General features: G+C 40.1%; 2 protein-coding genes across 2 annotated transcripts in view; both read right to left on the bottom strand.

Annotated features, from left to right (window-relative positions):
* The window catches only part of LPCAT2 (lysophosphatidylcholine acyltransferase 2), a 49,204-nt gene that overhangs the window by 2,468 nt on the left and 24,060 nt on the right, over window positions 1-22,676 (bottom strand). Inside the window, exons 8-13 of the mRNA XM_073307585.1 lie at window positions 17,792-17,846; window positions 13,634-13,716; window positions 12,908-13,060; window positions 11,002-11,155; window positions 2,585-2,683; window positions 454-595 (exon numbers count right to left, since the gene is read on the bottom strand). Of these exons, the coding sequence (XP_073163686.1) occupies window positions 454-595; window positions 2,585-2,683; window positions 11,002-11,155; window positions 12,908-13,060; window positions 13,634-13,716; window positions 17,792-17,846 (686 nt within the window). The remainder of the gene's footprint in view (window positions 1-453; window positions 596-2,584; window positions 2,684-11,001; window positions 11,156-12,907; window positions 13,061-13,633; window positions 13,717-17,791; window positions 17,847-22,676) is intronic.
* Window positions 7,414-9,641, bottom strand: CAPNS2 (calpain small subunit 2). Its single transcript, XM_073308460.1, has one exon. It carries the CDS (start codon window positions 8,757-8,759, stop codon window positions 8,016-8,018), a length of 744 nt encoding a protein of 247 aa, XP_073164561.1. The 5' UTR covers window positions 8,760-9,641; the 3' UTR covers window positions 7,414-8,015.

Consider the following 22,676-nt stretch of genomic DNA (forward strand, 5'->3'; position numbering starts at 1 on the left):
GTAAGATCTCTTACGTTACATGTACACTGAGAGCTGGGGGAGTGATTCCCAGCGTGAGGAGAAATACTTGCACTTGTTCCCACTGAGCTCATGCGCTAAAAATAGAATGTAGCCATGGCAGCGAGAGTGGCGGCACTGGCTAGCAGCCTTGATTATGTGCCTAGGGTCTCTGGCACGGTAGTGGCAAGTATGTCTCCTCGAATGGGAATGACATCCCCAGCTCCAAGAGTAGACATAATTAAGGAGAAATGAATACATTGTCTTTGTTCATGTTCTCCGACCACACATTTTGTCTCAACAGTAGCAATATATGAGCGGTCTAGGCACCTGTTAGACTTCTTTTGTGGGGAAAAGGAGTTCTGAATCTGTAATAATCGGAGACTGAGATCTTAGAGTAGTAATATCAAAGCTCTTTCTTAGTATAAGCATATTAGTTCTATGGAATATACTTACTATAGGTGACCATCCCAGAATTATTTGCGTCTATTTCCTTAAAAAGTTGAGAAATATCAAGGTCAGGCACTCCAAGAGATGACCGGAGAATACAAGCAAACTCTTCTTCTGTTATGCTGCCATCATCATCAATGTCAAAGAGCTGAAGTAGAAAGATTACAAAACTGTAATGCGAACACCCATAGTATGAGTCTGCCTATGTGGTAGACCAGCAATTTCAATACAAATTAACCTTTGAAAGCACCCAGTAATGGTCTCTGCCATTCAAGATGTCTCAGCAGTTGTCACTGTGATTTGAAGACTCGAGTCCCAACAGCTAATTTGTATTTAATTTAAAAAAAAAAAATTTTTTCCCCAGAGAATGAGATGGGACATTTTTCAAGGAACTTTTCAAAAGAAAGACAACATTGAGATCAAAGGCTCCATGATATGCTGTAAATAAGCTGTACTGGAGAATATGCTCAGAAACTAGTCATGAAAAATACCACTAAATTAGCTTTTTCAAAAAACACGGCCCATAGTTTGTTATAAACTGTTTTTTTTAAAAGGGATGTGATAACTTACAAAAAGTGTCCCACGTATAAGTACTAAAAATAATACCATCAGGCTTTTGTCTTCTTTTTCTGCAAATTAAACTTTTATGACACTGACTGAACTTGCTACTATTTCGGCTAGGATGAAAATCCATATTGCAATAACATGCATGATTTGTCGCCCACTACGTATTTCATCCCATCCTTTCTAGAATGGCAGTGGCAGTGAGCAGCTGCACTAACCGCTCACTAATGTCAGAAATAAGGGGAACAATGGCCATAGGTGCCGACTTCTGCTCCCGCCAGTGGGTGCTCGATCCCCTGTTGCCCCTGGGCCCACCCCCACCCCTTCCCCCAAAGTCCCTGCCCCAACTCCACCCCCTCCCTGCCCCTATTCCGACTCCTTCCCCAAATCCCCGCCCCGGCCCCGACTCTTCCCCGCCTCCTCCCCTGAGTGCACCACATTCCTGCTCCTCCCCCTCCTTCCCGGAGCGGCCAAACAGCTGTTTGGTGGCAGCCAAGCGGGAAGCGCTGGGAGGTAGGTGGAGGAGCGGGAATGTGGCGTGCTCAGGGGAGTCGTTGGAGGAGGTGAGCGTGGCTGCCGGTAGGTGCAGAGCACCCACTGATTTTTCCCCAGGGTGCTCCAGCAGCGGGAGCACCCACAGAGTTGGCGCCTATGATGATGGCTCCAGTTCTGCAAAGAGCTCCCCGGGGGTGAACCCCTGCAACCAAGCAGAACCCATTGCAAATGCAACCTTGTTTGATAGCAGATAATGGAAGAGAAGTCATAGCTCCATTTCAGAGTAGAACGCTTCCCACTGAGGAGAGTAATGATGTCTAAATTATCTGCTTCAAAGCAAATGCAACAGTTAATATACCATTGATGGTTGCTATGGTTTGGAGGCCAGTCTTTCTGAGGATCTTCAGACACAAAACATCTCTGAGAAAGCACAACTTTTGGAGCAGTGGTTGAACAGGCTGGATTGCCGGAACACTTAGCTATATACAGCAGCAATAGGACACAATAATTTCACATAAAAATATAGGCAACTTCTTGAGTAAGCACTGCTCTCTCTTATGAGAGTCGTATTCAGAGTAACTGTCCCTCATATCTCAAGACACTGCACGAGGAATACACAAAAGCAGAGCAGTGGAGAGAATGGAGGGATCTCAAAGTCTAAGTGTCCATGATCCAAAACAAGCTGGTAACTTATTTTTGATTTTATGAGCCTTGACCATGTCCATTGATGATTTTTTTTTTTAAAGAATAACTGAACACTTGAGCCCCACCAAACTATTCTGATCTACATATCACTCACAAAACGCCCTCACAGAAGTGTGTAACTGCTGCTGAATCATTTTTGGACTTATCTTGCCAAGTTACATATTCCTTAGTACCTTCACATGGCTTTTGAAGAACTTATCTATGAAGCTGACATCTGCATTTTCTTCACTACAAATGTCAATTGGTTTAAGAGCATTACTTACATTCACATGACAGATTGAATCTATACATTTATATTATGAGTTGAAAGAGAACAGAATTACAGTCAGCCCAGGTTTGTCAGGTTTACAGAGCTGTGCTAAACTGAACTTACCTTAAATGCCATCTGAATAGTCTCTTCTGTGTTGGCAGGGTTACAAAGAACAGACAAACCAATCACGTATTCTCGGAAGTCTATGGTACCATCTCCATTCTGTAACCACAAAGACAGATGGCAAAAGTTGAGTTAATAGCTTGGATCACTTAAAAGGTTCATCATATGAGAAATAGAATCAAGCTATGCAATCTGTACTAATGCTTAATTTACTATTTTAAAAAAAAATCTGGAAAAAAAAATCAGTACATTTATACCATTTAAAAGTGACCGGAGAAACCATTTCTATAGATGAACAATTGACTTCTGGTTGCTGTTTTGTAAGCACCAGTTCACAAAAGGATTAAAATCTTTACCTGCGTAAGAAGAGAGTTTTAGTTATTAGCGTTTGCTCACCTCAAAAAGTACTTTCGGCTATAAGAAACAGAACACCAAGATAGGATATAGCACGCGCATTGTCAAGAAGTTACCAGGCGCCTTCTGGGTACGTTCAGAAGGCTGTAAAAATACCTGAGACACTTCATGAGTCGAACAACAAGATATTGCGCTTTAATCCTAATGGCCTGTATTGGAAGTAGGAAAACCAGATGTTTTTCAGTAGGAAGATACTACAATAAATTCATTCAGACCTAAACTGCAGTTCCTTTGATGGGACAGACTATCAGTTCCAGGTGAGGTGAAATTATTGGCGAGTCTATTTGCAGTGAGGGGAAGTGGCAAATACCTGCTGAAAAACACGTGCGTATTTGAGTTGATTGTATTTATGTGACCATCTTAAAAGTTCTTTGTGGACTTGGGAGACATTCTGTCATGGGTAAGAAACAGCAACATTTGAAAGTTAAGTGACCATACACAGAGCAACTACCTTGAGGTTAAGGTGACAGGCGATCCCTGGGCTGAAATATTCCCATGAGACAGTCATGAAAATTTTTTAAACAGCGAACAAATTTGTAAAAACTGAATGTTGGTGGTGCAGAATTCATGGGGGGTGGGAGGTACATTTCTGAATTAAAATATTCTTCCAGGAGGCAAAATAGTAGTGTCAAGATCCTCCGAAGTTGATCAATATGGAACGTTTTACAGACAAATGAAGGAACAATGGTCTTGTACGTAAACACACAGAGCAGAAGGGAGATCTGCATAACTTCCTGGCTCTGCTACCAATAGGACAGCACAAGCTCAACACAACACACTTAGCGTCTCTGTTCCTCAGATCCCCCATTTGTATAATGGGCTAATAAGCTACCAAATGGAACAGTGCCAAGACTAAATTGTAGAGGGCCTTGGGATCTGCATACTGTGGATTTCCTTTATTGAATGAATACTTCTGTACTTTGGATGGTCCTGGATTCAGATAGGTTGGTGAGAAAGTATTTTTACTCTCAAACAATTAAAAATAACCAATACACTTTGCAAGGTTTAAAACAATTGCTACCTAGATCCAAGTTTACTCAGTCTCTAAAGCCAATACACTTCCAGTTTACAGACACCCATGTTTTGTTTTCTATTGATAGGGTAAAGAATCTTTGTGGAAGCATTTAGAATGTTGAATATCACCGACTGTTTAGAGACTTGCGGGTTTGCTAACAAGTTTCCTTACACAATTCTTCACTGCTAATAAAATTACCAGCCTGCTGTTAGACAGGTACCATGGTATATTCGATGTTTGTTGGCAATTTTCTACTCAATCTCTGCACTTTAACCTCTGCAATTAATAGTCAGCTGGTACCCCAGTACAATTCTTTTTTTTTCATCCAGTGGTTTCTGACGCCAGACATTTTAACACTGTGGACATCCAAAATGCTAGATATACAATGTATCGTTGCTTTTTATTGTGTAGTTTTACCATCTGAATGCCTGGATTGTTAATTTCTCATCAAAGGTCCAGGAAATGCTTGTATTATATGAAGGTTTTTTGCTGATTTCACTAGAACTGTTTTCAGGAATTTACAATTCCCTCATACATGTGGCGTGGCATAAAGTACAGGTTTTAGCTTGGGTAGGACTTAATATGTTTTTTGTTTTTTTTTAAAAATGGTTTAAGATTGTCCCAGTGGTGCATAAAAATATGAATGCAAGAGTGAGAGGTTGGGGGAGGTAGCTACGTTAAGTGAATATGGCCTTGGTTTAAAACAAAAACACACAGAATTTGGAAATCCAGTTGGTTCATAATGGGGTCTAATGCTTTCGTTATTAATAAATGGAGCATGACAAAGTTAGTATGGTCAAATTATTTCCATCTAGGTATCAAAACCAAGAATTAAACACAGTGCAATTAGAAGTACTTCATTCCAGCATTTTGGATATCTGGGTGTGAAAACTGCACTTCAAGGTCATATTGTGACTTAATCATACAAACTCCTAGGATGCTGGCTACTTGCCAAATGGTTTGACACTCGATGAAAGGAGAGGTGAGAGGGGCAGAAGCAGAAACGGAGATGTTTACGTGGCTCCTGGCATGAGAAAGGATAGGAGGGAAAAGGATGGGCACTGAATTAAAAATGCATCTAGAGAAACACTAAACAGTAACAAGCAATGTCACTGCAGATAAGTTTGGCCTAGCAGCTTTTCTGCTTTCACAGGAGATTGTGCTTTGCAGCACGATATGCGAAATTTAAACTCTGCAGCCAAAGCTATTCTGAGAGGTGACTTGTGAACCAAAACGTCAATTCCCCAAATAGCAAAGGTAAGGGGTGGAGCATTCCATGCACAGCTGCCTTTTCAATTTAAATTTTGGTTTTCATTTCAGGTCTGTCTGTCACATTAACTCATTGCAACGGTACGGTGAAATGTCCCCCCGCAATTCTCTCACCACCTGCATATACCATGTGGTGATGCAGAAGTCGCTGCCTCTGGTTATTATATAGCCCAAGTCATACACTAGGATAATAGCGGCATTTAACAGGCTTCCATGGGCTAGCTACCTGCGATATACCCAGCAGAGTTCAGGGTGGCTATGACAGAGCATGGGGTGTACGGGTCTGGAAAGCATGAATGAAGCAGCAGCTGGCTAGTGTGACTATGGGGATCCTGCAGTGTGCTGAATGCCGCTCTCCAGCTATAATTATTATTATTAATTGGGTATTTGGCATAGCAAATACATGTAGATCATTTAAATATCTGTATGTTGCTAAAAAAAGTAAGAGTTAAATATAACTTAATTTTACTATGTGTTCTGAGTTTAAAACAGACTTCAGCATTGCATTGCCATTTACACTATGGGGTACTATATATTTAAGAAGTATTTTCCGTTTTTGAGTCAGAGACGTGCTCAGTTAAGTACATTTATGGTGGTCTCAGGAGCAGTAAAGCTTGCATATTGCAGAAGAAAAAAACCTCCTCCCTGCCCCATAACAAACGGTCTCTTTAGAGCCCCATAGGGAGAAAGATAGGGCACAGACCCTGAATTACCCTTTTTTCCAACTAGCAAAACCCCTTCCAAGGCCAGGTGGATGCAAAAGTGATGTGGAAAAAGCCTGAGGTGCCACTGCCCAAGGGGCCCAACTTTCACTGTGCCTATAAAAGGCGTCATAACAGGGATAGTTTTCATGTTGACTTTTACCATCGTTTCTAGTTCGATTCAGAAACCATATTTCCTAGGAGAACTGTTGATGCATGTCAGAGAAAATCATCACAATCGTTTATAGGTCTGCAACAGAGAGAGAGGAATTTCTACTGGACACAGCAGTAGGGACATGCTTTTACAGGTCTCATTTTCATAATAGGGAACATCTTGCAGGAGGTTGTTATTTTAATCCTTCCCTGCCCAACAATTACCTGTACCCACAGGTGAGATCTCACTAGCCTGAAAGACAGAGATTCTAGAGCAAACATTAATATAGCAACATTCACAAAAGGTGTCATTCTCTCTCTTTCACTGGGATTATTACCCACCTAGTCTTAATGCTTATGTAGATAAAAGTATGCTTCTTTGATTGATTAATTTGTGAATGAGTGGTGGTTGTGGTTCAGGAGTTAGCCTATTTTGTCACAATTTGACTATTTTATTTTTACTAAGTTCCTGTCATTCAGTCTGGTATCGTGCACCGTAAGCGATTTAAACGATGGTTCGTACATTGCGAACAGGTGATCAGATTTCAATGACAATTTGTACACAGACTCAGTGAACAGTATTTTCCAGAAACGTAGAAATGGAAGCTGTAATGATTTCAAAATACATCAACCTGTTAATAATCAAATGCAACCCCTCTGTTGTTTAGTTAGCTGCTGATGACACTTTCTTACAAAGGTAGTGTAGGAGGGGCATAGGCCTCTGGATATTTGTAACTAGAGATGGCTGCTTGACTCAGCTCTCTCTCTCTCACACGTTAATATCAACTAGGCCCATGTAAATTAAATTTTGCTTTAAAGCAGCCAAGGACACTCTGAACCACAGGCACACACACCTACAGTTCCTGCTGCTTCTTGCCTTTTAACGCCACTGCAAGCATCTCTGCCCTGACATGAATGGAATTACTGTAGTTGGAAATTGTGGGTCAAATTCATTCCTGAGGAAACTCCACTTCAATGGAGATAAGCCAAGGCTGAATTTGTCCATCTGTCTGTCTAACAGGTGACCGCAACAGTTCAACAGCCCTCTCAACAGGCAATTCTGTATTTTAACACTACTCAGATTATTGCACTTTACAATACAAATATTTATTAGAAGGCTGCAGGAATAAAAAGAGTATATGCCAAGCACCAGGTCTCCAGGAAACATTTCAGCCGAAAACAACGAGACAGCAAAAGTAGGAAAGAGGAGAGATTTTAATTTGTCTCTCAAAATCCATTGATTATTATAATAATTACAACTCCAATTTATTTTCCCCATTACAAATAATTCCTTACAAATCAGAAATCAGTACACCTCTATTTACTAGCAATTTCCCAGCAGGCAAGCACCGCTTCTGTCTCCAGCAAAATAAGCTCTGATGGATAATACATAAAAATCAAAATAGTTATCAAGAACAACCCTAATCTTAATAGAGAATACATTTCTGATTTTTTTTTCTTATGTGTATACGTCCACCAGTCACCAACAAGCTACATGAGAAGAAAGCCTTAGCAACAACTACTCTGACCCATCAACATTCTCTCCTTTTTGAACCCAAATCTAGTTTTCTATTATAGGTACCCATGTGCACACACGCACACACATACACAGAATCTTGCACAGCTCAAGAAATGCTCCATTTTCGAGCCCCTCAGCAATCCAAACAACTGTAAAACGTACACAGTAGAAAAAACAAACATTTCACAATAAACTAAGGGGTTTTTAAGCATTAAAGTATTGCGTGCTCTTTCATAGCAACACAACTTGTAATGACTTTACAAACAGTGGCTCTTGAGCAACAAGGAGAAAGGCTCCCATTAGTAACACAGGCATTAACAAGAGCACGCAGTTGGAGTGTATTCATTCCAATGTGCTCTCTTAGGAGTACATGGTTAGCTGCAGCCATTCTTCAATGTTCATGTTCACCAGGCCGTCTCCATCTTGGTCCAGGGATTTGAAGGCACGGAACATGCCATCCAGTCGCACCAAGCAGCTGATGAAGTTATTGAAATCCATGCTCCCATTTTCATCAGAGTATCTGCGAATGATCATCTGGTAGAGCTGGTCATTCAGCTGGAACCCTGCAGCCTTGAAGGCACCTGGCAGCTGAGCACTCCCAAGAGTTCCCGACTGGTCAGAGTAGTATTCTTTGTACACGCACTGCCACTTCTTGATGTTGTTCCACAGGTACTTAAACTCCTCAAAGCCCAGCTTACCGGTTGTGTCACTGTCCATGACTGACACCATGCTCCGGCACGTGTCCAGGCTGAAGCCCTCTGTCTTCAGGTTTTTATGTCTGGCCACCACCTTGTTCAGAATGTCCATCAACTCGGAGGCGCACACTTCCATGTCATCTCCAGCCAGCTGGACAAAGAGTCGGCGGAACTGACGCATCTCCTCGCTCTCGCCGGCTTCCACATTCATGAAGTGACTGCGAGGAGGTGGGGGTGGCTCTGGGGTGTACTGAGCTGCTACCTCACTGATAATGTTGACGAGTCCTCCAACGAGTCCTCCAAGATTTCCTCCTCCTTGTCCACCTCCTGCTAAAAGACCCCCAAGGCCTCTCGCAAGGCCCCCTCCACCACTGCTCCCTCCACCAAGCAAGGCTTGAGCGAGGAACATGGTGAATGTGTTGCAGAGAATTAACCAGATGAGAGCTGAAAATCCTGCAGCCTCAGAGCTTTGATGGAGTCTGAGCTGGGTGTGAGCAAAATACAGATTATCTGTCTGAAGTATTAGTATTCACCATGCCCAGGCATGTCTGATGCAGCCTTTGGTTGCCTGAACTCCCTGCAGCCACCCTCTGCTTTTGACAAGTATTTCTCTCTCCGAACACTTGTTTTTTATTTTACAGATCAGATTCGTTTTATCTGATGTGAAACCATTTTAGGGTAAAACTGAGGCGTTGAAAACCATACAGCAAAATTTTCAAAATGTCCTTGGTGGTACTTTGAGCAATGCAACATTAGAAAGGACCACAGCCAAGGTTAGACAACTAACTTAACTTCCCAAGGAGATCCGCTCAGTTTACCACGGTTGTATCCATCCCTGCATTCTCCTCTCCAATGTCTTGACTTTTGTTGGAGTTCAGTGCTGCACTGACAATCCTAGAAATTAAAGTAACTTGTTTGTCCAAATAGGTGCAGCATGGCTAGAAGCAATACAAGATTGCCCAACCAGCCATGCCAATGGGCCTCAACCTCTCACTTACTGTGATGGCCACAAGCTAACGGTCAGGATAGTTTAGTCTCACTTTTTGTCTTTAGCCTCTCTGCTTAGACTGAACAAGAGTCAGGTTTGATGGGGGTTTCTGTATCACAGGCCCCTGTCTACTCATTTTACTATCTGAGATTTTGATGGCCTTTTGGTGGCTACAAATTTGGGTGAGGCTCAAGTCAGTGACCTGGAGCTGAGAGTTCTCAAAACCCATTTCCCTTCTTTCCCCAGACAGCTGTGTTCTTGCATGCAAGTTGAATATTTTGAAATAAAAAAAAAAAAAAAAGGTAGGCAGGAAGAACAGGGTGTTGATGAGATGCTTGAGCCAGACTTACATGAGCCTCAGCATTAAGCTTGCTATCCTAAGTCAAAGAGCTGGGATTTTAAGCATAGCCGATTTCATTTGGGGCAAGTGGATAGAGTTTTCAGTAAGAATAAAAAAACCCAACTATTCTACTGCTCTAGGACCCTGCTTCATGAAGCCGTACATTAATCTGGTAATCAGCACCACACTGTAAGCATGGAGAGTGATCCTCAAATGACTACAGCTGACTCAGCATACGGGAAAGTCCCAGCTTGGGGAAAAGAAGGGCCTTAGCCAATAGTTTCCTAGAGAGAGAGAGAGAGACACCCTATGGTCATTACTGAACAGCTGGGATTAAATAGGGTCTATGGCGATGAAATATTCACATACGCCTGTAGGTCAGGCACTTTCAGTACAGTCAGCGTTTTAAAAAGAAGAAGAAATTGGACCCTTCACTTTCTGCTGATGAATTCATTCAGACCTGGAGAATCTCACAACAAGTCTTGTCAGTGCTATATGGCACAATTCCTTGATAGGGAAGTTTACTAAAAGCAGGACCAGGAAAAACATGCAGAGTTTGCGAAACTCCCAAAATAAAATGTGAACAACAGATCCTGGAGTTCTTGCAGCATACCATGCTGACTACATAGCACACAGTGCATAATGGCAACCTTTCAAATTACAGCATGTTTTCACGAGCACGGACGTGCACTTCTATTACACGTACTGGGCTCACCCAGTTACCTGCAGCCTTACAATCCTGTCAATTTATAATGGCATTGCCTGGCTGTAATGGAGCACAGAATTTGACCCACTGAGGTAGGCAAAGTGAATCAATTAATCAATGTCTGACAAACTCCAAGTTGTTGCCATCTGATGGATGCTCAGTGGCCTATGTGAAAAGACGGAATCCAGTTGATAGGTTCACAGATACATTCAAATACTCATCACATCTAGCACCTTTGCTGAACAGGAAGGTCAGGTGTAGAATGAGCATGAGAACTGGGACAGTCCTTTATCCACAGATGTTGTCTTATCCCCTCCAGGCCAGGTTTTGGGCCCTATGGCACAATTTGCATGTTGTGCTGTACCTGTTCTAGGGACTAACCAGAGGACTTCATGTTGCAGGGATGGCATCTGACAAGCAACAGATTAACCTAAAAACTTTTATTGCTAAAAAAAATGTAGAAAGGCAGCCACTGGTTTCTCTAGTCTATAGGATTTTGGTTGGCAATTTACTCCTTTAGTGAGCTGGACTTACGCTTGCAAATATCTTTAGGGAAAATGATTCTTAAGAGAATGTTACTAAGACACCTTATTTCAGTCAGTGCCATAAATCCTTACCCTATCGAAGAGTAGGAACAGCTCTTTGAGAGCATCTGAGACAGGCAGCTTCAAATGCTCGGCAAACTCCTCCATTCCAATTCTTCCCCCTTTGGAGGCATTTGCAATAGCAGCAAATGTATTCAGTTGATCTCGGATAGGATCCCATTTTAGACTATAAGAATCAGAAGGAGACATAATTAACTTCTGTACAGCAGGGCTCAAGAGAGACGGAGTTTTAGTAGCAAGAGAGTGACTGCAGTTTCCACAGCAGAAAACTGGATAGCATGGAGTATGTCGTGCACTGAAAAGGTTGTGCTTTCAATGTGCAATACTGCATACTGAATCAGCGTTTAACAAAACCCCTGAAAAGTACTGTTTTTTATTAAAGCTAATTCTGTGCTTAGGTATCTCAGCACTCACTGCACAGAAGATGAGAGTTTTCAGAAGCATAGGCAACATCCAGCAACAGAACTAAAGACAACGTTTCATGGCCTTAAATTTGAATCCACCCAGCCCTCAATGTTTCATGTCACAGCATTAGCTCCCAAATAGGAGAGGGCACCTTTTAGCTGCAACTAACCTGCTAGCTGAGTAATGATGTAACATCTAGTGCACCCCAGAACACATCTCATTCAGTCAGGAGAAGGGACAGCACCCTATCCCCAACACAAGAAGTGTGGTCCCATGATTTGGGTGGTAGGCAGCACTTGGGAGATGCAGGTTCAATTTCCTTCTCTGGTACAAATTTCCTATGTGACTCTGGGGCAGTCACTTGGGCTCTCTGTGCCTCAGCATCCCACCTGTGAAATGGGGATAATAGTACTTCCCTACCTCACAGGTACATTAAAGATTGTGAGGTGCTTAGATACTACTGTAGCAGGGGGCTATTTAACTAAAGTAGGCAGATTCTTACTTCCTCACACAGGCACATAGTCCAAGGCATAATTTAGCCCCAGAGGGCCCTTTCCTTCTCTAATTTCTATAGAGATTATATTACTTTTCAAATCCTAAAATACATTACGTAAGATCAAATAATCAACCAGGCAATTTGTCCTCTGTTCATAGAATCATAGAACTGGAAGGGACCTCGAAGGTTCTCTGCACTCATGGCAGGACTAAATATTATTTAGACCATTCCTGACAGGTGTTTGTCTAACCTGCTCTTAAAAATCTCCAGTGATGGAGATTCCACAACCTCCCTAGACAATTTATTCCAGTGCTTAACCAGTCTGACAGTTAGGAAGTTTTTCCTAATGTCCAACCTAAACTGCCCTTGCTGCAATTTAAGCCCATTGCTTCTTGTCCTATCCTCAGAGGTTAAAGAAGAACAATTCTTCTCCCTCCTCCTTGTAACAGCCTTTTATATACTTGAAAACATATGTCCCCTTTCAGTCTTCTCTTTTCCAGACTAAACTAACCCAATTTTTTCAATCTTCCCTCATAGGTCATGTTTTCTAGACCTTTAATCATTTTTGTTGCTCTTCCCTGAACTTTCTCCAATTTGTCCACATCTTTCCTGAAATGTGGCACCCAGAACTGGACACAATACTCCAGTTGAGGCCTAATCAGCATGGAGTAGAGAGGAAGAATTACTTCTTGTGTCTTGCTTACAACACTCCTGCTAATACATCCCAGAATGATGTTTTCTTTTTTGGCAACAGTGTTACACTGTTGACTCATACTTACCTTGTGGTCCACTATAACCACCAGATCCCTTTCTGCAGTACTCCTTCCTAGGCAGTCATTTCCCATTTTGTATGTGTGCAACTGATTGTTCCTTCCCAAGTGGAGTACTTTGCATTTGTCCTTATTGAATTTCACCCTATTTACTTCAGACCAAATATTACTGTTTCTGGAGAACACGACAATGTCTTGTGCAGCTCTGAAGTCATTAAAGAACTCTGAATAGCAAAACCACTCTTACTTCAGTTTCTTGCTGATTTTGGTAAACTCCACCAGGCCTGCTTCCATGGGCAAGGTCAGCTGTCCTGCTGAAATCATAAGTCTGCAGTCTTCAAAAGTATGGTCTGTAACTGGCAAATTCAAAGCCCTGAAATGCAGTAGAAAAGACAAACATCTGAAAGAGATTTTTGAATCTTACTTTTCCCCCCCGCAAAACCTTCCTCGGTGCTGGTCTCAAAAGGTGATACATAGACAAGATGAGAATTTATCCTTTTACCACTTAAGCGGGTCAAATTCTGTTCATAGTTACGCCAGTGCAAATCCACAATCATTACACTGGAGTCAAGACAATTGTTTGAATTTACACTGTTGGAACAGAGCAGAATTAGGCCCATTAATCACAGTACAGAAAACTGAATCCTGTGCCCTTATGTCTTGTCATGCAAATGATTACCCCAGCTTTACACCAATTAAATGCATTATAGTGGAGCACAGAACAATTAAACTTATTACTAGTCAGTAATAATTAGCCAATTTGGCACTGTCTAGTTACAGAGGCTTTTACACCTTATACAATTAATTTAGAGATTCAAATACAAAACCTAGGACTCAGGTGAATCACTGTCAACCACTCCCTGAAATATTTCAGAACTCTAAAACAGTTCAAAATATAGTTGAACCATGGCCAGGCTATATAAGAACAATTCTTGGTAAGCACGTGAGAATTTTTTTTTATATGGATACATACGTTGCCATGATATTACGGACTCTGTTGGCAAAAAGAGAAGGATCCTTTTTCTCTTCCTCAGTAGGAACATGAACAGGTAGAAACTGAAAAATATAATTTATTCAGTAAATCTGCACAGCCACTGATTTATTACTGATAGCGTTTTGCATCATAAAGGAGAAAAAAATATCAGTTAAGCAATTAAGTAATCAGCCACTAGAGGTCTCCATAGCCTTAGAAACAGCTCAGGTTTTTTTACTTACCCAAACAAAACACTACACAGCAGATTATTTGTAGATTTGTGGCTGCTACATGTTGGTTTAGTGAGATCTGTTGTAGCTGCTTTAATATGAAATCCAAAACCAAAGGGGTGAATAGCCTAAAAACACAGTTCTTCATAAAATTAGGAGTTGAGCTCCAGTATTTGGGCCTCAGGGACTGTACGCACACTTTCAAAACTGTGTGCTAAATACCTAGGTACCTAGTTCTATATTACAACTCAAATTCAGTCTATACTAATGCTAATCTTTTGAACGCATATTGATGCTGCAGCTAAATTGTAGAACTTTGAGGACTGGTATTCTATATTTTGTTTTTGGAAAAGGGCAGATGCCCCAACAATAGTGACATGGAGAAATAAATGACTGGAAATCTTTCCAATGAAAATAAAATGATAAATGGTCTTATTTCAGGATAAAGTCAATTTTATAATATATGCTTGCTATTTTTGGAATATGAACAAAATTAATACACAGATAAGATAAGAGGCTGAGCAAACACAAATGAATCTTACAAAGATCTTTTTTAAAATATTTGTCAATAATGATAAAATAAAAAGTTAAATTTGTCAAAACGTCATTATATGACTATCCATTCTTCTGCTCTTTTTCTGTAACAACTGGCGATCAACCTAGAGTTAGATAAAAATTGTGTTCTTTCTTAGGTTTTTTTGTCTTCTGATCCACAGCACTCAGAAATAGGTAGTAAATAGACTGAGAATTAAGTTAGACATATTTGGTTGAGAGAATATGTCCAGAAGATGGGTTCTGGACCCCAGAATGGGCATTACTAGCAAAAAACGTGAAGTGAGTTGTATGCTACTATTTGAAACAGTTGAGTCGTTATCCACTTTGGGGGCATACATATTCATAAATTTAATGGATTTATTTAACTAATTTGAAGCTGAGTGTTTAAAGACTTACAACTAATTCAAAGTTCCAAATGGAAAATCTGGGTCCTAGGGAAAACAGGTGGTGTGCAGATATCCCTGAAATAGCTTGTGTCCCCGAAATATTGAGTAGATTTATTATGAAATTATAAGAAGGGTTATTGTATTGGAGTAAAAAGAAAAGGAGTACTTGTGGTAATTTATTAGAAAAGTAAGAAGCATTATCAATTATATTCAACTTTCTCAATCACTAGGGCATCTCCAAAAGGTCAGGACTTGGTAACTTAGTTTACAAGTCCATTTTGAACTATTCGCACATCGTCATAAATGTGCATAATTCTACTACCACAATAAAAGTCAGTCTTTATTCTGAGACATCAAATAAAGAAAAAAAATGAGTGAATTTGCATCAGAGTGAACATAATGTCTTTCTTGTTATTAAAAGAGACATCAATGTTTGCCGTTAAGGGTTTCAATAAATGCACTATTAGCATCTGTGATTCTTTATAACAAATCAACAAAGGAGCACAAGGAAAATGGGCTTGGCTTGCATAAATATAGTTGGCTTCCGTATAACGCAAACAGGCAAAAGTTCATTTTCAAAGCAATGTGATGGGAAAGGGATGCATAACTGCTGTTTAATTCAGTGTGATGTTTGCACATAGTCCTGTATATTAATTGAGTAATTTGCCATATAACGGTTTCTGTTACTCATTTGTCATATATTGTTTGTGCTCTCTGTATAAACACAGCGCTAACAGTCAGAGTTTTCTTTTGCAGTTTGGTGAGCCGTCTCCTTCCTGATGCCTGTGTGCAGTAATGCACTGGCTTACTGCCTGCGAGCACGTCTTTTCAAGTGGCTGTAACAACCAACCACTGACTCCCCGCTAAAGGAGTGCTCTCAAATGGCAGGTGTTCAAGAGGCAGAGGTCTACGCTTCTGGCATTGAAGGTCCTAGAGCTGATCCTTGAGGACAACCATACACTTTGTTCTCAGTCCGATACCCCCCCTGCCCATTATTAAGTTAACTCCTCCTCCCCAACGTGTCCTGAGTGAAACAGTGGGTAACTCTCTTGGGCTAACAAAGCAAAGCACTGACATCCTCTGCTGTCACAGTTATTCACACTATGCAGGCACTCAAGTAGGATGAAGTCAGAACACATTCGAACAATCCAAAAATGTGAACCAAAGACATGATTAATCTACATAAGCCTGCTCGTTTGGGTCTCAGGTCCTTGTATGAAGGAGCAAGCTTACTCTTCACCAGCTGCGACTACACCTCTACCTCCTCCAAAGGCAATGGTGATGTTTGAGGCTCACTGCATGTGACTTGCCCATAACCACACACACTCAGGAGAAGGACTTGATTTAATTTCTCCCATCTGTGACTGGGGCTAGCACAACTACTTTCCAGGTGATGATGAATAAATACTCTCTTCTAGTCAGAAATTCCTGAGCACTGCAGAGGGAAATTCCAGCCCTGCAAGATAAAATCCTTTTAAACTCACTCAAGTAATGAAAATACCTCCCTGACCTATTTTTGGCCTTCTCCCTCCCTCCTATGCTATTTACCATGTATATCTTTTGCAATAAGTCTGCCTATCAGATTCTAAGCTTAACTGTTTCACGTTCAAAATATACAATTCAGTGGAATATGTTCATGATATGTTCTTAAAATACAACTGGTACATTGCTGTGCATCTCTGCACAGAAATATATGGAAGCTCATGGTGATGTCTAATTTATTTTAATTCATTTATTAATTCAATTTCTTTCTCTCCTGAGGGGAGATGCAGACAGTAAAATGCTTCATGTCTAATTTTTATAACTTTAAAATTTGAGGGCAGATTTGTTTTATTACAGGTGCACTAGCATTAAATTCTGAGACAGCAAGAGTCCTTTTTAAAAAAATACACAGAACATTAACTATTTTCTTTCTTTACATGTCTAATAAAGACATTTATTCAAATGAGTTATTCTTGTGTAAAACCACAGTAATTGAAAGGAGAATCAGGCCCACAGTATTTGCATACAAATATAAAATAGGTATGCTGTATTTTCTTTTGCATTACACAGCAATTCATGCATATTAATACCAACAAGGGAACTTGCTAAGTCACATCAACTCCTGGGAGACCCATGGCTAAGTCTTAAATTTTGAAAATAAACAGACAGAGACTGTATTCCACCCAAATCAACTTTGTTCTTCTATTTAACAAGTATAATTCAGCTTACAATATTTGTTAGTACTTCCTGGTATATTATTAAGTGTTGTGTAGAATCCTTTGCCAAAGTAATTTAGCTGTAATGAGATAGCCCCTCACTATTACACTTGGTTAGTAAGTCTCTGCTCGGAAGTGAGTGATCCATTTTTGTGTTCATCAAGATCTGAGACATGCATATATTTTTCTCTCTCTTATCAGATACAACTGTTTGTACCATACACGTTAATAAAGTTAAGAGTAAGCAATAAGACAACAGGTTCATTAGACAAGGTACGCTCTTTTTTGAGAATGAAAACACTCAGTTTAGTCACTGAATTCTTTAAAAGTATTTAGCACTGAGCTATAGGGAAGTATTAGCGTAAACACGTTACACAGATCACATGACAACTGCCGCGTGACGAAGTTGGTATAGATAGCATTCTACTGCCACTCCAGGGTGGCAGTGAGGGAGAACAAGTTATTTTGTAATTCAACCTGTTCAGTCTTTACAAGAACAGTGAGTCCAAATGTTTGTGAACAATGGTATTTAATTGTGATTTTATAACAAATACCCTTTCGACCCTTCCACATATGGGCTCTTGTCAAATTAAAAGACTTGTCAGCACGGGCAGCAGATTCAGAGCTGTACCTACCATGTTTCCCTGTCAGGTGAGCTAATCTATTAAGACAAGAACTGCACTTTTTTCCAAAAGACATTTGTTTACTGGTAGATATTGATAAAAAAAATACAGGAACAATAGGTTTATCAAAAAAATCCAAACTTAATAACGTTTCTCCAATTCTTACCTCAATTTCTATCCTGGTGAACAGCTGGCAAAAAGTCATCACACAAAGTTGTTTGCTGGGGAGGGGGGAAAAAGATTTATTTTTTTTTAAAAAGTAATCTACTTTCAGCTGACTTGCAAATACCTTTTGTTAACATTTTTCAGTGTCTATTTTTGGCAATAATCTCTATATGCCCTGAGCTGAGCTTTCTTGAGATGCTGCCTTAGGTTTTCTTCCTCGTAGCGCTGGTTCCTGCTCCTATTAAAGTTAGTATTTATGCTGCAAGTTCTTTGGAGCAGAGAACATGTTACACTTTCTAGTGCCATATGCATTTACAGCACTATATATGTAGTTATCACACACATTCACCGTGCTTTATATAAAGTTGAGAGTTCACATCTTGCTAGCAATTATTTTGTTTTTTTGTAAAAACGTGGCTGAAGATGCATTAGGGGACACAGCGAATCATGACTTGATGACTTTCTGGAAGATGATATTCAAACCCAACCTGTTTGGCTCATTACAGAAGTAACTGGTCTGTGTCATGCAGGAAGGCAGATTAGATGATCTAACAGTTCCTTCTGCACTTAATCTATGAATTTGTAAGCGGTGAAGTTTAGTGGCTTGACAAACAGGAAATCCTGAGTTTTAGCCTTGGCTCTGGCTCTTACACCCTGTATGAGCTTCATCTCTGTGTGTTTGTTCTCCCATATGAAAAATGAGGCTACTACCTATTGACTTCCCTCCCAGGAGCAGAGGGAGGACTGGTTAAGATTTTACAGGTATGTGGATTTTTCACATTTCCAGTACCATCTAAATGCTAACCATTATTATAACAAGAAACCACCAGTGCACTTTGGGTCTTGAATGCTTTAAAAGGCAGTATGAAGTTTTAACACGGGGGAAGTTGGGAAATGAGGTACAGTTAACCACTTCCACATTTGACTGCAAAAATGTTCATTCTGTTAGCACTTTCAAGCTGAAAGAGAGAAGCATTTACTTGTAACCTTAAATAAAGGCAAATTCTACAGACAACTTTATTCTGTTTGGGAAGAGTTTTCTGAGAAGGACGGGGAGAGAGAAGAGGTGGTGGAGTGGGAGGGCCAGCTGGACCTTTCTTATGAATTTTAAACAGCTGACTTGAATTTATAAAACAATTTTAGGCTCCTATCCCACAAGTTAAAAGAGTGACACAAAAGGTCACTCCCTGGTCACTCAATAACAGACCTAACAGTGGCAATTCTTCAACAACAAAAACTTCAAAAACAGACTCCAACGTGAAACTGCAGAACTGGAATTAATTTGAAACCTGGACACCATCAGATTAGGTCTGAATAAAGACTGGGAGTGGCTGGGTCATTACAAAACCTAAACCTAATTTCCCCAATACTAATTTCCCCCTACTGTTAGTCACACCTTCTTGTCAACGGTCTGAAATGGGCCACTCTCATTACCACTTCAAAAGTTATTCTTCCTCCCTTGGTATCCTGCTGTCAATTGAATTGTCTCGTTAGACTGACCTCACACTTGATAAGGCAACTCACATCTTTTCATGTATTTATACCTGCTCCTGTATTTTCCACTCCATGCATCTGATGAAGTGGGTTCTAGCCCACGAAAGCTTATGCCCTAATAAATGTGTTAGTCTCTAAGGTGCCACAAGGACTCCTTGTTGTTTTGCTGATACAGACTAACATGGCTACCCCTCTGAAAGAAAAGGAGTGAGTGAAAGCAGAATGTGGGTGGACAGGTTTCAGGAGGGGCCAAGAAGTGCTCTACCAAATGCATGCCAGCGCTGTAAGATGCAATCGATTAGCTCTTTTATTAGACCTTCCTCCACTATTTCCAGATTGAGTAACAAGGGAGACATTATTCAGGATATAATGAAATTTCATTCAAGGGCCTACAGAGTCTAAATCACCCCTTCGCCTCTGCTCTCATTTCCCGCTATTCTTCCCCATTCACCCCCACCCCTGCTTTTCCCCAATCGTCTTCCCTTCATCCTCTCCTCTCAAAGTCTGCTTCAGTCCTTCAGTCATGTTTCCACCAGTGCTCATATCTACTCTGGCAAATCTTAAGTTCTTTGGTCACATCCTAATGTTTGTGCCATCATAAGGGTTTGTGCCAGCAAGAGAAGTGAGAGCAACTAACAGAGGAACACAGTATGGGAAGCAGAAGAAAGAGTCTTGCTACATAGAGCTAGTCATTCTCCCATACTCTCTGGTTTACTAATTGGCCCCCATGGAGGGAGGTTTTTTTTAATGCTATTATCAGTCTAAAGAGGTTTCCTTTCTAGTTTAAAAAAATGTCATATTTGAGTAAGGAGTGCAGCTTTAAAAGGTTTGATTACATTTTCAGTTATTCAAGTATTAAATCTAGGTTTTCAGTTTTACCTCTGTGTTTACACCCACCTATGCCATTTCACGTTGTCCTTTTAAAAAAGAAAGTAATATTCTATTAAAACAAGAAGGAGTCCGGTGACACCTTAAAGAATAACAGATTTGTTTGGGCATAAGCTTTCATGGGTTAAAAAAACCCACTACTTCAGATGCATAGAGTGAAAATTACAGATGCAGGCATAAATATACTGACACATGTAAGAGAACTCCCTTCTCTTCAAGTGGAGAACCAGTGTTAACAAGGCCAATTCAGTCAGGGTGGATGTTGTCCACTCCCAATAATTGATGAGGAGGTGTCAATACCAAGAGAGGGAAAATTGCTTTTGTAGTGAGCCAGCCACTCCCAGTCCCTGTTCAAGCCCAAATTAATGGTGTTAAATTTGCAAATGAACTGCAGCTCTGCAGTTTCTCTTTGAACTCACCTCGTCATCAATTATTGGGAGTGGAGCATATCCACCAACTGAATTGGCCTTGTTAACACTGGTTCTCCATTTGTGAGGTAACTCCCTTCTCTTCATGTGTCAGTATATTTATGCCTGCATCTGTAATTTTCACTCCCTGCATCTGAAGAAGTGCGTTTTTTTAACCCACGAAAGCTTATGCCCAAATAAATCTGTTAGTCTTTAAGGTGCCACCAGATTCCTCGTTGTTTTTGTGGACGCATGCTAACACGGCTACCCCTCTGATACTTAATATCCTATTAGTTTATCCTCATGTTCCTTTTAAAACTCCATTCAGTTCATTTACTTATGCTTTTGTTAAATAAGTTCTGGGCTTTTCCATGTGTATTGTGCAATTGTGTGCCCAGATATACAATTCTGGCAGATCCCATTAGCACCCATTTGTTTCCAGCATTTTCTTTTAAATGTATTTGGAAAATTCTTTTTTAGCATCATCCCTTCCTAGGACACGTGAAATAATTGGCTTAAGAAATGACTTGATGGATATGGTCTAATTACAAGGATCTAGAATAATTTTGTATAGAAGAGATGCTCTGGAACAAAGGGAAAGCACACTGTTGATGTTGACATTAGTCAAACTGAATGGGAAGTAAGATTTTGAGGATTCAGTTCTTGAAGTCCCTTTGCAGACTGCCTGTTTACAATATCCCAATCTTTTCACCTATTTCTCTGATAAATCTGACCCATACTTTTCATTAATCTTAATATTCTGGTGTGCCCACGACTGTGACATCCAAGGTGTCACTCTTCAAATGCAACTTGTTTCTTAAGGCAAGAAAAATAATGCTTAGCCCTAAATCCAGGGCCAGGAAGAGGAAAAGATGATCGATGTAACTGCGGTAACACTCCTTTCATTCAAAGTGGTTCAGAAATTGAGTCTCAAGTAATCTGCATGAAAGTGAAGACTGTTCTTCTTGTAAAGTGTCTGTTTTATTGTTCTTGAATACAGTTCTTAAGTTTATGGGGAAGAAAGGGCAGTTTCTTGAGTGACTCAAGCCACTTGAGGTAATACAAACCCATCCACTGTATTTATTATTTTTATTACCTTAGCATCTAAGTAATAAACTAAGATAAAAAAAATACCTGTATGCAATAAGGCTCATGTAAAAATCACACACATTCAAAGCCTATAAAAAAAATCTACATTCCATCCTTCCAACAGCAAATCCAGTATGCGATTATATGAACAAAACCAAGGATTTTCACAGGACCAACTCACACCGAAGACAGTGGTTGCCTGGGACTATTAAAATTTAAAAAAAAATCAGGACACTTGCTTAGGAGTGTTTATAGGAACCTGTTTTTGAAAATCTTGGCCTTAAATCTTAGCTGCTATTAAGAAAATTCTACTTTCTCTACTCGACTTTCAAAAAAGAAAATCTTTATCATGTACAAGTTGTGTGAATGGAATTTTCTGGAACCAGTGTCCAGGCTGGACAAAACATTAGAGGAAATTCCTTCATTAGCTATGAGAAGAACTAGATCTTCAACTGGTAAGACTGCATCAAATATGTAAATACTAGAATCAGCCAATGACAGAGGGCACCATGACTAAAATGTTCCTAAAATATACTTAAGTATAGTTCTCCTTGGTTATTTCATGTAAATGTGGAAAGAAATTCTATACTACATTGGAATTTTAATGCATTTTCATTTCAGTACTACTATATAATTATAAGAATTTTACAAAACTATACACAATGTTTCTACTGAGGTTTTATAAATAAAATATATGACATCAAATATTTAAGCTTTAATATGCTCAATTGCATGAGCTCAATTTAGAATCATTCTTATTAGAAAGCCACCTTCGTTAAGCTATTGACCTTTGTTGGCCTCTGAGGGTGTCCCTTGAAGAGTTTTCACTTTTAGTATCTGAAATCAAAGAGATCTCTCTTCACTGGAATCTCCTAAAGCTAAAGGCACTCTTGTTTAATTGTGCAAGATGAAAAGTACTGTAAGGGTCTGAATATAGAAAGAACGTCTCTCTGTATCTGATGGAGGAGAGGAAGAGATGTTTGCTATGTCCTGGCCTCTTTATCTACT

The sequence above is a fragment of the Lepidochelys kempii genome, chromosome 12 (genome assembly GCF_965140265.1).
Source record: "Lepidochelys kempii isolate rLepKem1 chromosome 12, rLepKem1.hap2, whole genome shotgun sequence".
Classification (NCBI taxonomy): domain Eukaryota; kingdom Metazoa; phylum Chordata; order Testudines; family Cheloniidae; genus Lepidochelys; species Lepidochelys kempii.

Bases quoted from the DNA above. Each gene is read 5' to 3' on its own strand.
- CAPNS2 (XM_073308460.1), bottom strand. From the start codon at position 8,759: ATGTTCCTCGCTCAAGCCTTGCTTGGTGGAGGGAGCAGTGGTGGAGGG.